Genomic DNA, 17,565 nt, shown 5'->3' with positions numbered 1-17,565 from the left:
GTTATTCAACTCACGTCATGCCGGCAAATATCACGCCGACTTACTGCATTGGAGCAACGTTATATGAAATGATATGCATATTGAAAAGAATTATCATCCATATTTGGAGTGAGTCTTCTATGAAGAACCTAAAGGAGTGCCCAATGACAGGGATGCGTTCATAATGCATGTGCGCACAGTTCTTATCATTGTTTGAAATCTACACTGTGCCACAACTGAAAGCCATCTGCAAAAAAATGTCATCTTAGTAAGAGGCCTCACCAGAAAGAAGGAATACCAAATGGCGCTGAGGAGCCAGTTGGAATCAAGCAATGCAGGTGAGCATACCGAGGAGCCTATAGTGGAGGTAGCGAATTTAGATGAGGGAGCAGGATGGTTTCTTGGGTCTTCCTGGAGGGAAAGTAGCTTACCGGGAGGGCAGCAGTGCGGCTTCAAAGGGGCTGTCTCCAGAGGAGATGGAGGACTGGGAGAGTAGCAGAGTGCATGCGAGTGAGCTTGTTAAGCTCAGGCTGTGAAAGGAGGATAAGGAATTGGAGTTTCTAACAGGGACTGTCTGGGAGTAATACACAAAGCTCAACTGCCAACTCCACTTAGTCATGTGACCAAGGATACAGTCTGTTGGCACCAAATTGCATTTTCTGAATTGGGTCTAAAAATCAGACTTTACCAATGACGAGGGTTTTAAATCACAATGCCTCAGACGCATAACATGACATTCCTACCTGCTTCCAAACAAAAGGTATCACTCATTAATTCTAATAAGCTAACCCACTGTTATCCTATGGGAGCGGTAGGGCTTGCAATAGTGAAAATATATTTGAGAGGTTTTCACTACCATGACATGTAGAACTTAAAAGTGCATATCCAAGTTTTTTTAATACAAAGCACACTGCCCTATGGGTTGTTTAGGGTGTACCATAGTGGTCTGATTTATGTACTAAAAAAGAAGGTTTGTTTATTTTGCTAGGTGAAAATGGTAGGTTAAAACTCAACCCACAGGTTGCCGTGGTAGATATGAGATGTTTAAAGGCTACTCAAGTAGGTGGCACAATATGTGCTGCAGGCCCACTAATAGCATGTAATATGCAGGCCCTAGGTACATGTTGTATTGCTTTACTAGGGACTTACACAAGTATATGAAATGTACCAATTGGTTGTAAGACAATTTTGCCATCTTTAGAGTAGAAAGCACAAACACTTTAGCATTAAAAGAAGTGGTAAAGTGCACAGAGCCCTTAAAGCCAACAAAAACGGGTTAGAAAAACAGGAGGACTGAAGGTAAAAAGTTTAGGTGGGGGGGTTCCAACAGCTTGATACAAGCACATTTTAAAAATGTCTCTTAGATCCTAAAGTAAACTAAACATATAAATATTTGCGAAAACGTTCCTGTCAGACTGCGCTCGCCTTCAGTCAGCCAGTGAAGGCATGTTGAATTGCTTCGCTGAAGAGACCTCAGCACTGCGTTCAGAGGCTTTCGAGGCGAGAGTGAGCGCTTGCCAGTGTGGGCTGCATCAAGCACGTCTTCTCGGGGAGCCTGACACGTTGACTCAGCCACCTGAAGCAGGGCGCATCGAAAGAGAGCGCAGACGAATAACTCAGCTCTGGCGTGGGAGGGGTGGGCACACGCTGCGGCTGCTCTCTCTCTCTCCAGCATCGTCCACACATCGCCATGGATCGGAATAAAACGTGCCAGGTGATGGAAGGCAACGCATTAACGAGAGCGCTGACGGCGAGGGGTGGAAAAGGAGGCTACTTTGCTCTTGTCATGCTCTGTTCTAACCACCACAGGAAGTCAACGGGCTGTCTATTCGGGCGGGAGTACAAGTAAACGCGCTGTGCTCGGCTGCAGAACTGGAAACGGAGAGATTAAAGTTTGAGTCAGCTGAGGAAACCGCTTTTTCCTCTCAATATCAGACAGACTTGGCTGCTTTTCAGCTGGATATATTGTGTGGAGACCTAAAGGAAGGGGAAATAACGCATTTAAAGTCATCGATTTCATCACCGATGGATACACATTGGATAACCCTGATTTGCGGAATACTACTGGCAATGAATGGTTCTGTCCTGGTCAACGCACAGGTACGGAAATTACTTTAATTCACAATTGCTGCATTTCATTTAACTTCCAAATGTATATACTCTCAGTCTCCTTCACTTGAAATACCACCATTAGTTTTGTGATTTTGTTTCTTTGTTTTAGAGTGTATTTAACTTAGAATACAAGATATAAACCTCCTAAAATATTCTGTAAATTTAAAAACAAAGGGGCAGATTTACAAGGCCCTTGCGCCACTTTTGCGTCATTTTCAATATGGGAAAAATGACGTAAAAGTGGCGCAAGGGCCTTGTAAATAAGCCCCAAAATGTGAGTGTCTAAGTGATGTATTGTGAGTTTACAGCACAGGCTCTGTTTTTAGTTTCCGTATTTTCTGCCCTCTGCTCGCTTCTTCAATCTGTCTGTCTGTGCTTTTCACTGAGAAGTAGAGAGGGGGCAATTCCCCCAAATGAAAGCAGAGAAATTCGCCCAGTAATCTCCTGCTTTAGTATCACAGAAACACCACTAATTAGAATGGAGTAGGCCCCGCCCGCCGCAGGGCGCGAGAGCTACTGCACCTGCTGCATTATTGATAGCGCCGCCACTGTCACTCCCCCTGGCTTCATCGCATGCCTAAATCACCTACCAGTTATTCCGAAGCATGTTCTTTATACATGCCCTCCACATTTAAACATGCCCCTCTGGATTGTGCATGGGTCGTTTGTGCATATTTCATTAGCAACTGTTAATTATCACAGTTGTCGAGAATGAAGTTTCAGCGGAAGTAATCTTTCCAGGAAAACAGCAGTATTTTGTGCATGAACTCTGGGAAACTATAATTACAAACATTAGAGAGGGGCCACTGCTGCAAACTAATTTAACACCAGCGTTGTTGTTCAGTGTCCAGGTGCATTTTAACATAATTATGTTAAGCATCAAAGGCAGCAGAGTTCTTTAGAAAGCATAGGTAAAAATCAAGAGTTGGTGTTGCGCAAACAATCATGATATAGTTTGAGGCAAACGGCATTGCTCATCCCCAGCACTGGTTAAATAAATAATAACCGCATGGTTGAATGTTTATTTACATAGGCTTATCATTAAACCATCTTTAGTTCGCACTTTTAGATAATGTAATGCTTGAAATGACCACCGTAGGGCAGCAACACACTTTCAAATGTAAACAACCTTTCAGTGCAGTTCACACGTTCACACATCGGATCAAATTTGTGAAGTCTTGGACCTGCGCTGCCGCAAAGTGACACAAGCGGCAAAATGTCTTGAAAGAATATTTATTTTCGAATGCAAAACTTTTTGTTGTGCTGCAGGAGGGCCCTGTATACGGTAAATAGTTCTTTGCACCGCTTTGCTCTGTTTTGTGCCACTCTGTATCATAGGGGCATCACATGGGTGATACTTTAACATTCCTGCCTAAATACCTATTTTCTTTTTCTTTTTTACCCAAACCCTCGTTACTGTAACTGTCGGACAGGGCTTAGGAAGAATCAATAACTGCTCGTCTTGGGAGAAGTAAAATTAGAAATACATATTTTTCGCTCCAAATAGTTCATACATTGCTTGTTTGCCCAAAAAAAAGTACAGCTCACAGCCAATGTCTGAACTGTTTTAAAAATTATCCCCACTTTGGATGTTGTACGGGAAGGGTAAAATTACAGTTAAAAAAACGAATAAGACATCACACACACACACACTCTCTCAAATAACTTTATTTCGATTCCACAAAGAAATCATAAAAGTATACATCATTATAAAAACACAAGCTACAATAAAACCACGGTACATATTTACATAATGCTGATTTTCATAAACATTCACTATCGGTTTCTAATAGCAAGAGCTGATCTAATAGGGGTAGGAGAATTGATGGTACCCCTACCTAGCAAATGTTTGTGTAGGGCTGTTGGTCTTGGTGGGGGGATAGGAGGGGTACTCGGATAAAAATCATGCAGATCCCAAACGGAGATAGAGCAGTCATTATCGTGGGGCTGGGAGGATCGTAAGTAGGGGACTGTGTGCCTGTCCCTAAATTTGACTAGGACTAGGTCCCCGGGAATTTCTTTAGGTGATAACCCTAGCCAACCCACCCTTCTAACACTCAGGATACCACCGTCTTTATTGGATGGGAGGGGTCTATTTTTTGATAACCAAAACAGGACCTTGTGCAATAGGTCCTGATGCCTTTCAGGTCTCCCGTGCATGGGTGCAGGTACTCCTGCATGGAACAAGCACAAAGGGGGCGGCTTCTGAAGGCAAATCTATACAAGCTACTCTGTTAGGTTCTGCTCTAATGGCAGAGTATTTAGGTAAAGCAGGTTTACGGGCAATTTTGGTGGCAGTTGAAGGTAGTCTCTTGGGAGGTTGTCTATCGGTTAGGACGTTTTTTGTGGTATTGATCGCAGATGTATGGGCGATTTTGGTAGCGGTGTGAGGTAGGCAGTTGGGGGATTGGCTAACAGTTGGGACAGTATTAGTAGTGTGAGGCACTTTGGGAGCAATAGGGAGAGTGGAACAATTAGATCTAACAATCATTGCGGGAGAGGAAGAATTGGCTTTAATAATAGTCTCTAGGCTTGTCAACCTGTCCCCTAAGATGTTGATTTGGTCAAGCAGGGGTTCTATTACAGATCTTAACATCAATTCAAACTGGGGCAATAGTTGTAGTTGGGGGGATGCTACTTCGGCAGCCAGAGTTTCAGTATGCTTCTTGGATAAGGTAGGATTTATGGCAGGCGAAGAGGAATCAGTACAGAGTCTTTGTATTTTGGCTTCTGTTTCGTGGTCATTAACCCCGTCATGCTTCCTTTTCGCATTTTGGCCTTGTGACAGTCCACTAGCTTGGCTGTTATCCTCCTTAGGTGATAGGATTAGGTGGCAAGGTCTGTCTACGCGGGGGTCGGTGGTAGAACCTTTTACGGGGGAAGGGGCTATAACAGGAAGAAAGTTAGTCCCGCACAAAGCATTTAATTCCTCCCAATAAGTCAGTTTTTTCGGACTGACAGAGGTTTGTAGGAGGGTCTGAGTTGGGTTAGTCCTGCAAAAGGTATTTAGTTCTTCCCAATAAGACAGGGGTTTGTGGAAGGGTTTGAGTTGGATCTAGGGGTTGACGGCAATCAACGGTATCTGTTTCGCTGATAGTGGTAAGGGTCCTATGGCTCTGAATGTGCGTGTCCATTTCCTGGCCCGGGCATCGTTTTTGAATGAAAATTGGATAGGCCCCCTTAGATGTCATGATTTGTGTATTATGACTATGTTGGTGAGTCAGAAGACCATAGGTCGTAATAGGCACTATACCTTCTCTTATGGGGATGCCAAGGGGAGTGGCCCGTCCCCGTCCTCCTCGTGCCGCTGAGGGCCGTAGAGGGCCCGCCCTTTGCCCGGGCTTAGCCCCGGGCTATGTCCCGCGCTGCGGGAATAGGAGCGTGATTAAATCAGTGGAGATGGGGGGGCGGGAGCACCGAGGGAAGAGGCAGCAGCTGTGAGGCACCGAGCCTGCTGGTCCTCGCAGTCCCTCGTCGTGCAATACACTTCCTTGTCCTTTTCCCTCAAGGCAGCCCACAAAGTTCAAAAAGCGCTTTCAGAGCGCAGGGATCCCACGTCGTTCTCCCCAGTAGCAGCCAACCATGAGCGGCACCCGCGGAGCGGGGGCCGCAAAAAGTATTTGAATTATCCAGGTGGGGGGCGGGAGTGCCGAGGGAAGAGGCAGCAGCTGTGAGGCACCGAGCCTGCTGGTCCTCGCAGTCCATCGGCGTGCAATACACTTCCTTGTCCTTTCCCCCCAAGGCAGCCCACAAAGTTCAAAAAGTGCTTTCAGAGCGCAGGGATCCCACGTCGTTCTCCCCAGCAGCAGCCCACCGTGAGCGGCTCCCGCGGAGCGGGGGCCGCAAAAAGTATTTGAATTATCCAGGTGGGGGGTGGGAGCGCCGAGGGAAGAGGCAGCAGCTGTGAGGCACCAAGCCTGCTGGTCCTCGCAGTCCATCGGCGTGCAAGACACTTCCTTGTCCTTTCCCCTCAAGACAGCCCACAAAGTTCGAAAAGCGCTTTCAGAGCGCAGGGATCCCACGTCGTTCTCCCCAGCAGAAGCCCACCGTGAGCGGCACCCACACACCTTTGCACCAGTGCAAGGGTAAAGAGTAGCAGCAGGCCATATATATTAAATATGACTCTGAGCTCCTCTCTCCCACTACACGCAATATAGGGCAGCAAATATGAAATCTGGTCTTAAGGAAATGTTGCAGTGCCACAGGCTGTTAATAGATATTGTCTAATCTTTAGGAATCGTTATTAGGAAATTGCTAGTTTTGTACACACCATTTTGCATTTCCTAAATAGAGATTCCTATTTCAAAAATGCAAAATACAAATCTCGAACATCTGGCCTATAATCTGCTGCATGGTAAAAAATATGGATATCATTTTTTAAACTATAGAGAGGCCCGCTTCTTTGCAAACTATATTTAAACACACGGAAACGTGCACGTAAGCAGATGACTTGATTTTATATTCTCACTATAAAACAATGTGTTGTCTGTCTGCTTTGAATTTTGACTCTAAGATAAGCAGTTTAGTTTAAAGATGTAAACAATGTTCCTCGGACATTCAGTTTGTAATAAAAGTGCAGGTGTCTCATATTGAATGACAAAAGAGACAGCACCAGAAAGCAATCTGCATTGCGTGTCAAATGAAAAGCAGTGTTGCGTTGAAGGCGTTTGCTATTGTCCACAAAAATATGTACGACTACCACCCTGCATTCCTCTTACCTGCTTAGTGCTCGTCCATGGCATGCTCAGATGAGCATCTACCAGTTATGCACCAGGAGCAGTGGCACCTTGATCCACGGGATCAAGCGACCCATTGCACTAATATTATTGTTTGAAGTAGAGCCCCTGGAACCTCTTCCTAACATCTAGCTTTTTTCTGCATTCAGAACTGACTTATCCTGAGATTTGCCCTGGCATTGTTACTTCCATGTATATCAAGAGACAGAGGAGCTCTTATTGTCCATTGCTCAAGTTTCTTTAAATGAAACATTCAATGAGATGGCCTTGGTAAGAAAGTTAAGTTCGTGTGGTTGCTTTACTAAGCAAGAGAGGTAAAATGAGGGCATATATTTCCGAAAGGACCGTTTCCTAATGAAAATAGCGTAATTCTTTACATTGTATTAGCTTTCCATTTAATTTGCTTGTGCGTGATTTAAACCCTATACTAACTTGTGCTCTTTACTTGCAAGATGATACCCAGACGATTCACTAAAAAAAACAAAGGTTAAAGTGATATTATAGTTCGGTATTAAAATAAGGAAAATACAAAAAGAAAAAAAAGAAAAATTCTCGGAAAATTAAAAGTTCTCGTTTACTGAGCTAGCTATAAATATTTTGCATCATCATGATTGATGACATAACGTATGCTATTTCAATGGTCTCAACTTACCTGTACACTCTGGGCTGTATATAACTGAGGAGATATTACTGATGTCATAAGTAATGCCATTAATTATATTTCAGTAAATACTTTATTTCGGTTAATGTCCATGAAAGCAAGATAAAATAAAAGTCACATTGAATTAATAAACACAAACTTCACTAAATAGATTCAAAGCTAAATTGTTCCAAAGGGACGAAACTGTAATAAAAGATATTTCATTTGTAGGTGTAAATAAAATCTGAATAAAAACTTTCACACTTTAAAACATAAATTTGAGGGCGATGCTATATGAATTGAAATTTTATAACCTGTAAATCTATTCTTGTATAATTATGTTTGGGGGTTTATCGGGTGATGGTGTGCAACTGTAGCTAATATTTCATTGTTATATTCAACTTTTTAATCTCAGCGATTGAGTTCTGGTGTTTGCGTAAATATCCTAGTGCGAATGGGCCATACTGATTCTAGAAATTTGGCTATTAAGAATACCACTTAGTTATCAATAGGAGGGAGGAGGAATGGCTGTCCTATCGGTTCCCCGAAATAAGGTACAGTTTATCAAAAGGAGATAGGACACTTGTGACCACTTATTCCAAGAGATTTGAAAAAGCCCTCATAAACGCTGCGTATCTCGAGAAGCGGTATATCTTATTCTCCGCCCGCTCTATGTCAAAATTGTGACATCAGTCTTTACTCACTGTGTGTTTTCCTGTTTATTTGTCCTGACGAAAGCTCTTAGACCCTCGGGCCGATAGAGCAGAAACATGTCGACGTTATTTTTTTGTCCAAATGACCTATGCTAAGGATTCCTAACTATCCCCAGAGCATACCGAGTAATTTTTAATAAGTGGTCAAGTGAACTGAATAAAACCTATAATCACCTGCACACTTTTTTATCCATCACTCAGCTTCAGTGGGGTAACTCGCTTTTCTCTGGATACTGCCACGAAAAAACCAGAGATCGCCTCGTGTGAGGCTGGCAAGACACTGACTGAATAAGCCCAATGACTGTTGCCATAACGCTCGCGTGGGGCGGAGAATAAGATATACCGCTTCTCGAGATACGCAGCGTTTATGAGGGCTTTTTCAAATCTCTTGGAATAAGTGGTCACAAGTGTCCTATCTCCTTTTGATAAACTGTATTAAGAATACCACACAAGACCCTATGTCTGACTTGCAGATGTGCAATGTTTGTTTATAATGGCTTGTTCCAAGGCATCTGCACAATGGGGAAATTCAGCGTCTTCGCTGTTTGGTATATTCGGAGCAAAAAAAGAGTAAGTGGGCATCTGTTTCCTGTGCTGTGCCACATACTGAATAAAGAGCATTCCCCCTTTGGTGGGATCTCCATGTCCTGGTAAAAACTGTGAGTGACAGAGTCTCCAGCCTGAAATTAATGTATAAAGACCTAGTAAATGGCACGTCAATTTAATCCAGGAATCTTTCGAACCGTGGCTCCATTTTTTGGTACAGTAGACAATTAGCACGACTGCCACTGGTGGTGATTTCCAATACCTTCCTCCATTCGTTTGTACAGAAGGCCTCTCTGAGGAGACAGAGATGGCCTCTGGGCATTGCCAAGGGTCTCGGGCCCCCAGTGCAGTGACATGGGCGTCCGCAGATATTTTTCCAGGGGGGGGGGCAAAATGTTAACGTCATCACCATCATCCGACATGATGTCTGCCAGGTCGGGCACAAGAAACACTGGGGCGCAGAACTGGGATAGACTCAATTAAATGCCAGGAATTCAGAACATGTGACTGACCCTGCCACATGCCAACAAACACCACCTGTAGGTAAAACGCTAAACTTTCTGATAAGGTGCTTTATCTCTGTCTGCTAGTTGTGCAGACTTCTGGGTCCTCGATTCAACACCAATCAAGGCTGTCTTCAGCACGATTCGATTTTTATCAGAATACTTTAAAACAGCATATGATTAAAGCACCGGACTAAATATACTGTATGCACAGTGTATGTTGGGGATTATTTGTAACACACATATTTACCAATATTGGCTTCTTGGTGCTAGAATTCATGATAACTTTTATCCAAAGTTAAAGCACAACGTCAAAGTTAGTAATAAATAGTGCAGTAACCACACACGCTAGTGATTTGCCAATGGGTGCTCCCTTTACTAGAATTCTCCGGGCATTGCTAAATTTAACACACATTCAATTAAGTTATACAAAATAAAATTTGTAGGTCCAAATGTTAGCTATATTTTTTAAAAGAAACTTAGAGTCCCTCTAAGTGTAGTCAATGTCAAACTAACTATGTGCCCACGTTTAGGGATACAATATTGGCCAGCTCCCTTATGCGGAAGCCCGGCACCGTAAATGTATGGCACATGTGGCTCCCACAGCGGCGGCACATCACAGGTCCAGGGATGCTGAGTCTAACACAGTGGTCGAAGAGGGGGAAAAAAGTAGGGGAACAGTGGGCGGAGAATCAAAGGGCGGGAATAACCCAAGGATTGGATCTGTGGTTGGAGCCAGAGGTGTGGCCAGAATGCGCAGACATACCAATCTTTTGTATTTGTTTGGCATTTCACTGCCCAGTTTAATCAACCAATGGGTACACATGATTATTTAAGGTTATAATGAGTTATTGACATTAAAATATATTCACAAAGTGTGATATGCTTCTAATCACAAAATGTACCTAATACGATAACATGTGGAAACACAAGCCATTTGTCTCCGAGCCATGAGTTTCTGTCATCAACACTAATCCCTTTTTCCACAACAGCAATTCAAACATGAATGGCAAAATATCCCAGTTTGCAAATGTTTTCTCTAAATTTATGGCTCGGCCATATTTTCCTCATAATGTAAGATCTGCTGCATGATCTGACCATTTAAACTAATAAATAGTTTGTAGCTCAAACATATCAAAAGGTAATATAAAATGTGACTTGTGTTGCTGCGGAGTGGATGGCCTATTGTAAAGGTTGACTGGTCACCTTTCTCACTGCTGCGTTTGTATGTTACACTGGTACTAATAAGGCAATATCTCTCCAGAGGCTGTTAGCATGTGTACACACGTCAAAATAATAAAATATCTGAAAATATACTGCATTACGATGCAGCCTTTTTTAATGCATAATTTAGCCAACACTACAGCATAATGTTGTCATCCTTTGCTGCATAATTAATTTCAGTGGCCCCACATCAGGCAGCACATGTTAAAAGTGCTTGTGAATGAATCCGGGTAACTGTAAGTTTGCGAACTTAGTTTGGTGTGCTTGCAAATCCTGCATTGCCAATCCCTGGTGAGTTGCAGCTACTACTGCTGAAACAAGGCCAATGAACACTTTTTGGGACATTAGGATAATCAAAGAGTGGGGGGGGGCATAACGCTCTAATTTATATTTTGCAGTTTGTATGCAGCTCTTAGATGACAGTTAATAGCTCACTGTTCTAAGTTAGGATTTTAGCTTATAAACTGCAAGTAACAAGAAGGATCTCTCTGACAAAAGCAGTAACCCACTGACCTATTTACATTATGTGCACTTTGTGATCTGCATGGCGCATGTTCTTTGCAGCCGGTACATTAACCCTCTGAGCTACCTTTCAATGAGTCAAAAATTCCACGAGACAAAATTCTGATCTCTATCTAGGAAGAATATTAATCACCAGAGTCAGCATGACATTTTTATTGTTGCTGAAAAGTGCTGGAGGCCAGGAAGGAGGCAGCAAGCGTTTTCTAAAACCATAATATACTTGCAAACATGATGCCTCCACCTAAAGTCAGCACCCGGTGCGGTCACACTGGTTGCACCGCCCTAAAGCTGGTCCTTCTCAAGGGTCCTGTGACCGTTGTTCTAGGGTGTGCTGCTTCATAGGCCTACCTGCAAGACTGGAGGTGAACTTCAGTATGGATAGTGGTGGACAAGCCTTGAAGGTTAGCCTACACTTGTCATGCTAGTGTCTACCTGCTGGTACGAAGACACCAGGACTTCTAAGGTGTTGCGAAGCCTTCTAAGGTCAAGCATGTGATTGTGCTCTCGCAGGAGAGTTGTCTGGTAGACTGGTTATTAAGGCTGAACCTGGTTCCCAGTTCCAAATTCAGAAGCTCTGACCATAGTGCCACATCCTCTCCCCCACTGAACACCGTACTGCCCCAATGAGAAAAACTCCCACTGTCTTCAACTACAACCCAATTGTTGCCCGCTATAAACACCTGGAAGCGGCTCAATTTAAATTACGCAATAGACAAGAGCAATATGCGCCCTACAAAAAAAAAAGTAACAACATCCTGGCAAAAGCAAACACTTATAGGGAATGCAAAATTTTGCAAACCATGGGAAATGTAAGCAGGAACAACATGGTTACCTTAATGCTTTTGCACTCACTATTCAGAAATCAGTGAGTGCTTTTGCCTGAAAAGTTAAGGACACGACCACAGGGCCCTGAATGGACCTATTTCAATGGCCATTGCTTGTATCCTTACAAAACGTAAGCAGTATGGTAAAAAGACCACATCCCTGGACGCAGAGCCGCAGCACACATTTTGTTTTCCAATCCACACATTGCAGTACCTCCAGGATTGGTGCACTAGTTCCAAGTCCAGGGAAAACAAAGACAAGCAAACAAAAATAGGGCTTCACTGGCAAACTCTGTAAAAGTGGCGCTAATGTGTTTCAGTGTGAATAAAATCAGTGTGGCCAGTTTGCTATCACTCTGTCTTACTTTATTTAGTTATTTATCTAATGTTCATATTTTTAGCCCTTTATTCCCAATGCTGCACTTTGGAATTAAAATGTTAGAAAAATATGACATTTACAGCAAAAGCATCTTTCTTTTTTGGACCCATTTCACAGGGAAGCAAATAAAAGAAAGGAGAGGAAAAAGAGTGAGAACCCCATCTTGAAGTCATGGTTTTCATGGGCGTCCGCAGGGGGGGAAATACGGGTCGCTCCAGGGTGGGGGGAAGCGCCCCTCCTTGCCCCCCCCTGCGCATGCCCATGTGCAGTGAGCGATTCCCTGATGAACCTGAGCCATGGCAAAGAATTAGTACACCTTGTGGTAAAAATAATACCCTTCGATCCATTTCTAAAGCATTCCAGCTCTGGGACCAGCTATGATCTCAGCCAGTACAAAATTGGTTTCAGTCTCACTATAGCATCAATAGGGCATTTGTTTGAATCCACTCCAAAAAACCTGGGGTGTGCCATGTGGGAGTCTAAATACAGTTCTCAGAAACTTGCTTTCATCAATACCCAACGGGTTAACATTGCTGTAGCCCCATAGTTCAGAGCCATAGGTAGCCACAGCTTGGGGTCTCCAGATTTCCAACAGTGAGGACATGGGATGAAAAGATGTATTCCAAGCAGAATTCAACAAGGCTGCTGCCTTGTATTTAAGAAGTAAACTACTCTTGGCGACCTGGCTGTTTCAAGAGATAGTATTGGAGAGGCATATATCCAAATAATCAAGTTTGAGATTGTCTCTAAATTGACTCCCCCTAGTATGACGGTTCTTCAAAATTATCTGTGTGTGGATAGCCATAAATGTGGTTTTGTCAGCATTTATAGATAGCCCATTGGTAGTACAAAATAAATGTAATCTTTCTAGCAATAATTCCAGGCCTTTCAGGGTTTTCTACTGCGGAAGGGTGTCATCAGCCAATAGTAACGCCGGCACCAATTATATAACTTGAGGTGTCAGCAGTAATGTCATCAATTATGCCATTTAACATGCCATGAGTGATATGATATGTGAGGTCATAAGCAGTGTATGGCAGGGGCGCAAGTTAAAGTTAGTTCAGACAAAATAAATGAACTGGTGAATTTTAGTGGTATTTTGGTTTCGAAATCGTACTTTCTTTACTTTAGTTCAACACTGAACTATAGCATAATTTAAAACTTTTTTTCATATATAAATAAAAAAAACAATAATGGGCCTCATTAAGATGTAATTCGTACTTGCGTACAAGCGAGACAGTTGCAAAATGGAACCGCCCGACTATAGGTTGGCAGTTCGCCCACAGGATTTGGATGTGACCACACTATGGGCGGTCAGAAGCATCCAATTTACAATTGTAGCTTGTGCGTCAGGTGGAAAAGGCCCGCAGCAAAGCTACAATTGTAAAATTGATGTTTTACAGCATCCCTGCACCGTGTAGCAGGCACCATGTGCAGGAATGTTTAAGGGTGGTGGCCCACAGGCCTTATAACAAAGGCTGTCGGGTCATGGGAACCCTACTAGGGGCCGCCAATGTCATTTTCTGACAGCCTTTTCATGGCAGAAAGGCCGACATGTAAAGGCTGTGGGGAAGTGGCATTATAATCCCGCCCTCCACTGTTATTATGGGATTATGTGTCATTTCGACTCTCTGATGTGCTCCTTGAGCCTGTTGGAATCTCAGAGTAATCCCCCTATGGGTTTCCCTCTGACTGCCAGTATTGTATTACGGCGGTCAGAGGGAAACCATTGATGTTTGTCAGAAAGCCTTCAACAATCTGTCTGATGGATTTATGCCAAGATAGAAATTGGGACCAGTGTTTTTAAAGGATGTCTTTGAACTGGCCTATCTCTTTTTGTTTTTTTTTCTGGAAGGGAATGGATATTCTTTGATAGGTTTACTGTATTTACAGTCCTTGCATTCATTGCCTTTAATGCTACCTAGTTTGGAATTCTTAGTAACACTGATGTCATTGTGTTCAAGTATGTTCCTCAGAGAGTGACTTTATGGTAGGTTATCCAAGGTCTGTAGCTGATCACTGTATTTAAAGGCTGTCACGTTTGAGGACTTTCCGGTGTTTCTTTATTAAACCCTCTGAGTCCCTTGATTGCCTATTGAATGTTGTGATGAGTCTAGTCTTATTGTCCTTGTCGTCTTCCTTCTGTACGGTTTTTCATACAGTGTTTCTTCTCTTTTCTTTTCTCCTCTACCACCTTTTGGACAGCCTTACTGAGAATCAACCTTGAAAACCCCTTCTCCTGAAATCTATAAAGCGTGTTAGTCCTCATAAAAATTAAATTTGGTACTGCAATTTCTGTTAACTCTCAGCAACTCCATATATGGGGTATTCCATTTTACCGATTCAGGGTGTCTGCTTAGGGCAAGCGGTAGGCTATTACCTACTGTTGGTTTTTGATAGCGTGTGGAACACAGTATGTTATCTTGCACCCTGACCATGATGTCTAAGAAGACTATCTGGAATCTGCTGATCTTTAAAGTAAAGTCTAGTTTCAAGGTTTTCCTTTTCAATTTCACAACAAATTTCCCTACTGATAATGAGGAATCCTTCCATAGGATAAAGAGATTACCTATGAATCTCAAAAGGGGTCCCCCCTAGCCTGTTAAGAGTCAGGGAATGGGGCTGCGTGCCCACCTCCCAGTAAAAGCTACAACCACAAAATGTGCAAGTCTTCTGGGTCCTTAAATCCATGACCACAGAAGACTTTATCAAAGCACTCCTACCTGCAACTCTGTTACTCAACTCAAGTCCTGAGTCCCCTTGTGGTTGGACTTGAACTTGCAGTTTGTAGCTTGCCAAATGTTTACTAAAGACTCAAAGACTATTTGAATGTTTTAAAATGTAGTTTTATGATTTTTTAATGACAATCTTTTTTTAACCATTGAACTGTGTGAATTAATAAAATATATTTTTAATTATAGTTATTGGTTTGTTTTTTTGTCAAACACAGAACATGTGCTTTACACATGTTGATACCCTGACCACTCAATAAAGCCAATAGGTCCACTTTTTCAGTTTTGTGTTCTGACCCATTCATAAAGTCAGTTGCTCTGCCTTACTTAAAAGGACACCCTTTTATTTATCATGCATGCCCAAGTGGGCTTAGGCACGAGCAGGGTCCGGGCACTTTGCCTGGATCAAGTCCAACCCCACACTGGCAACAGCTGGAGGTCATGAGTGGCATGGGGGTGGAATTCTTTCTGGCTATACAATGTTACTTCACATTAAAATGAAATCCTTAGAAATTCACTGAAAAAGCTAAAGGTTAAAGGAATGTTGTGGTTAGGTCCCAATGTCAGTAGAAAAATAGAATTTTAAGTGATCAACATTACTGAAATTCACTAGTTATAGTCATCTCGGGAAACTATATTTCATCCCTAAAGTAACTATAACGTGCACCCTCACAACTTTCTTTTTAATGGAATTCCAGTTGAAGTCTGTTTTAAGTTAAAAAGGCCTTTACACTGAATGACCATGAGTTTGAGGTTTTTTTATGCTTCCAATTGGAGTAACTAACTGTTAATAAGAGTGGTCACTCTTAATAAAAGTGGTCTAATGACATGCTGCCAGTATTTGCAAATCAAAATGTTCATTAAAATGTTATTATGGCCACCTTTCAGTGTCGGAAGGCATTAGTTTAAAAGAAATTGGTGTTCAGCTCCATTGCCAGTTTAGTTCACTCACTTTTAATTGTACTGGGCTCCTTACCTACATCCAGTGTTTGAATCCATGGGGAGGGACTGTAAAGTTATATCCTATTAGTTGTGACCTCATACATTTCAAGGGATGAAAATGTGTGTTAATCTACTGTCTCTCTGAATTACTAGTTGGAGGTACACAGAAGCAGGAGCCTCCAAATATTAACAAAAGTCTGACTGTAAGAACCAAAATATGTGCTACTTCAGAGTATGAGTTTTTATCACACACAATTAGCGTAAATATCATATGCGTCACTCAAGACACATCACACAACCCATATTGCAGGGCCTGCTGAAGGTCTGCTCCTGGTAGTGAATCATAGAAATTGACCCATCCTGCAATTGTTAGGACCCTTGAAGCTGTCCTATTAGTGATCCCCAGGCCTAGTCATCCCATTATTGCTCCAAAAATGCTCTCAAAATATCAATGAATTAGAAGGGCAACATGAAGAACAATACTCCCTCCCTCCTCCTCCATGATGTGTGGATTCCTGCCTTGTGGGGACTAACCTTTCCCAATGTTTAAAATATATACCAATAATGGAAAAATGTTAAGGAAAATTCATAATACCGTATCCTCCTTCAAATCTGCAAATATGTTGGTATTTAATCATGCACACAGAACTATCTTTTTGGGGACTCGAACATGTGTTACCATCTTTGTGAGGGCTTGCTGTATAATTATCATTTGTTATTTAATACAGTCATGGGTACATGGTGAAATGTAAATTGTATCAGTAAAATATGCAAATAACATCATAATATTTTCATAATTCAATGGTTTCATACTATGGATACACAATAGATTAATTGTGTTAATAAGATTAACATATATCAGGTTTACAGAATGGAATTTAAAACTGTATGTAGCTCTTTGGTTAATGCTCAAAGTCTTAAGAGATAAGTAGGAGTAACGCATTATTTGCTATAGCGTCATTACACAAAATCAAAGCAAAATATGCAGACTTTTGCTGAATTACGCAAGTAGTAAATCGTATAATTTAGCACTTATTTCACAGCTCAAAAGGCCCAAAATGAACACGAGGATGCAATTTGCTCTAAGAGAATAGTTCTATATTCAACAGAACCCGAACAGCGGCAGTCACCACCCACTCGTGCTTGCTATATTTGTTGTTCCTGTGCTCCAATGGCAGGATTTCTGTGCCAAATTACTCATATGCAATGGTGCAGACTAACATGAAATTTCTCTGACTACTCAACATAATGAAAATTTCACCCAGGTCTAGAGATAAGAGATTAACACATGGATAAATTAAATGATGGACTCATCAATGTTGTCTAGTAGAACTTAGTGTGATTGTTTTCATTTATTTCAAAGTGGCAAACAGACCATATCTCCATAGCAATTGCATGCAATGTTGAATAGGAATGGTGTGTAATGATACACACAGAGGTCATATGTGATCGTAAAAATATCATACTCCTCAGAGACACTGTCTAAAACCATGACAACAGTAGCTTACAGAGGTAGCATGTAAAGAAAATGATGTTCAGGTACCACCAAGATAGTTTATGATTGTAAGAATGTTCAAGTCCTAACACAAATGGTGTATGAAAGTAATCTTAGTGAAGTCCCCATGAAGATATTGTGTGATTATAGTAATATTCAAGTCTCCACAGAGTTAGCATGTAGTTATTGGGATGTTGAAGTCTACACGGATATAGTGC

At 42.1% G+C, this 17,565-nt stretch overlaps 1 protein-coding gene across 1 annotated transcript in view; it reads left to right on the top strand.

The window, feature by feature from the left end:
• Positions 1-1,791: 1,791 nt before the first annotated feature.
• The window catches only part of PTH2R (parathyroid hormone 2 receptor), a 721,892-nt gene continuing 706,118 nt past the window's right edge, over positions 1,792-17,565 (top strand). Inside the window, exon 1 of the mRNA XM_086958607.1 lies at positions 1,792-2,079. Coding sequence (XP_086814733.1) covers positions 2,005-2,079 — 75 coding nt within the window. The 5' untranslated portion in view covers positions 1,792-2,004. The remainder of the gene's footprint in view (positions 2,080-17,565) is intronic.

The sequence above is a fragment of the Lissotriton vulgaris genome, chromosome 2_1, assembly GCF_964263255.1.
Source record: "Lissotriton vulgaris chromosome 2_1, aLisVul1.2, whole genome shotgun sequence".
Taxonomy (NCBI): Eukaryota; Metazoa; Chordata; class Amphibia; order Caudata; family Salamandridae; genus Lissotriton; species Lissotriton vulgaris.
Note: the sequence above shows the minus strand (reverse complement) of the source record. Positions and strands in the feature narration are given on the sequence as shown.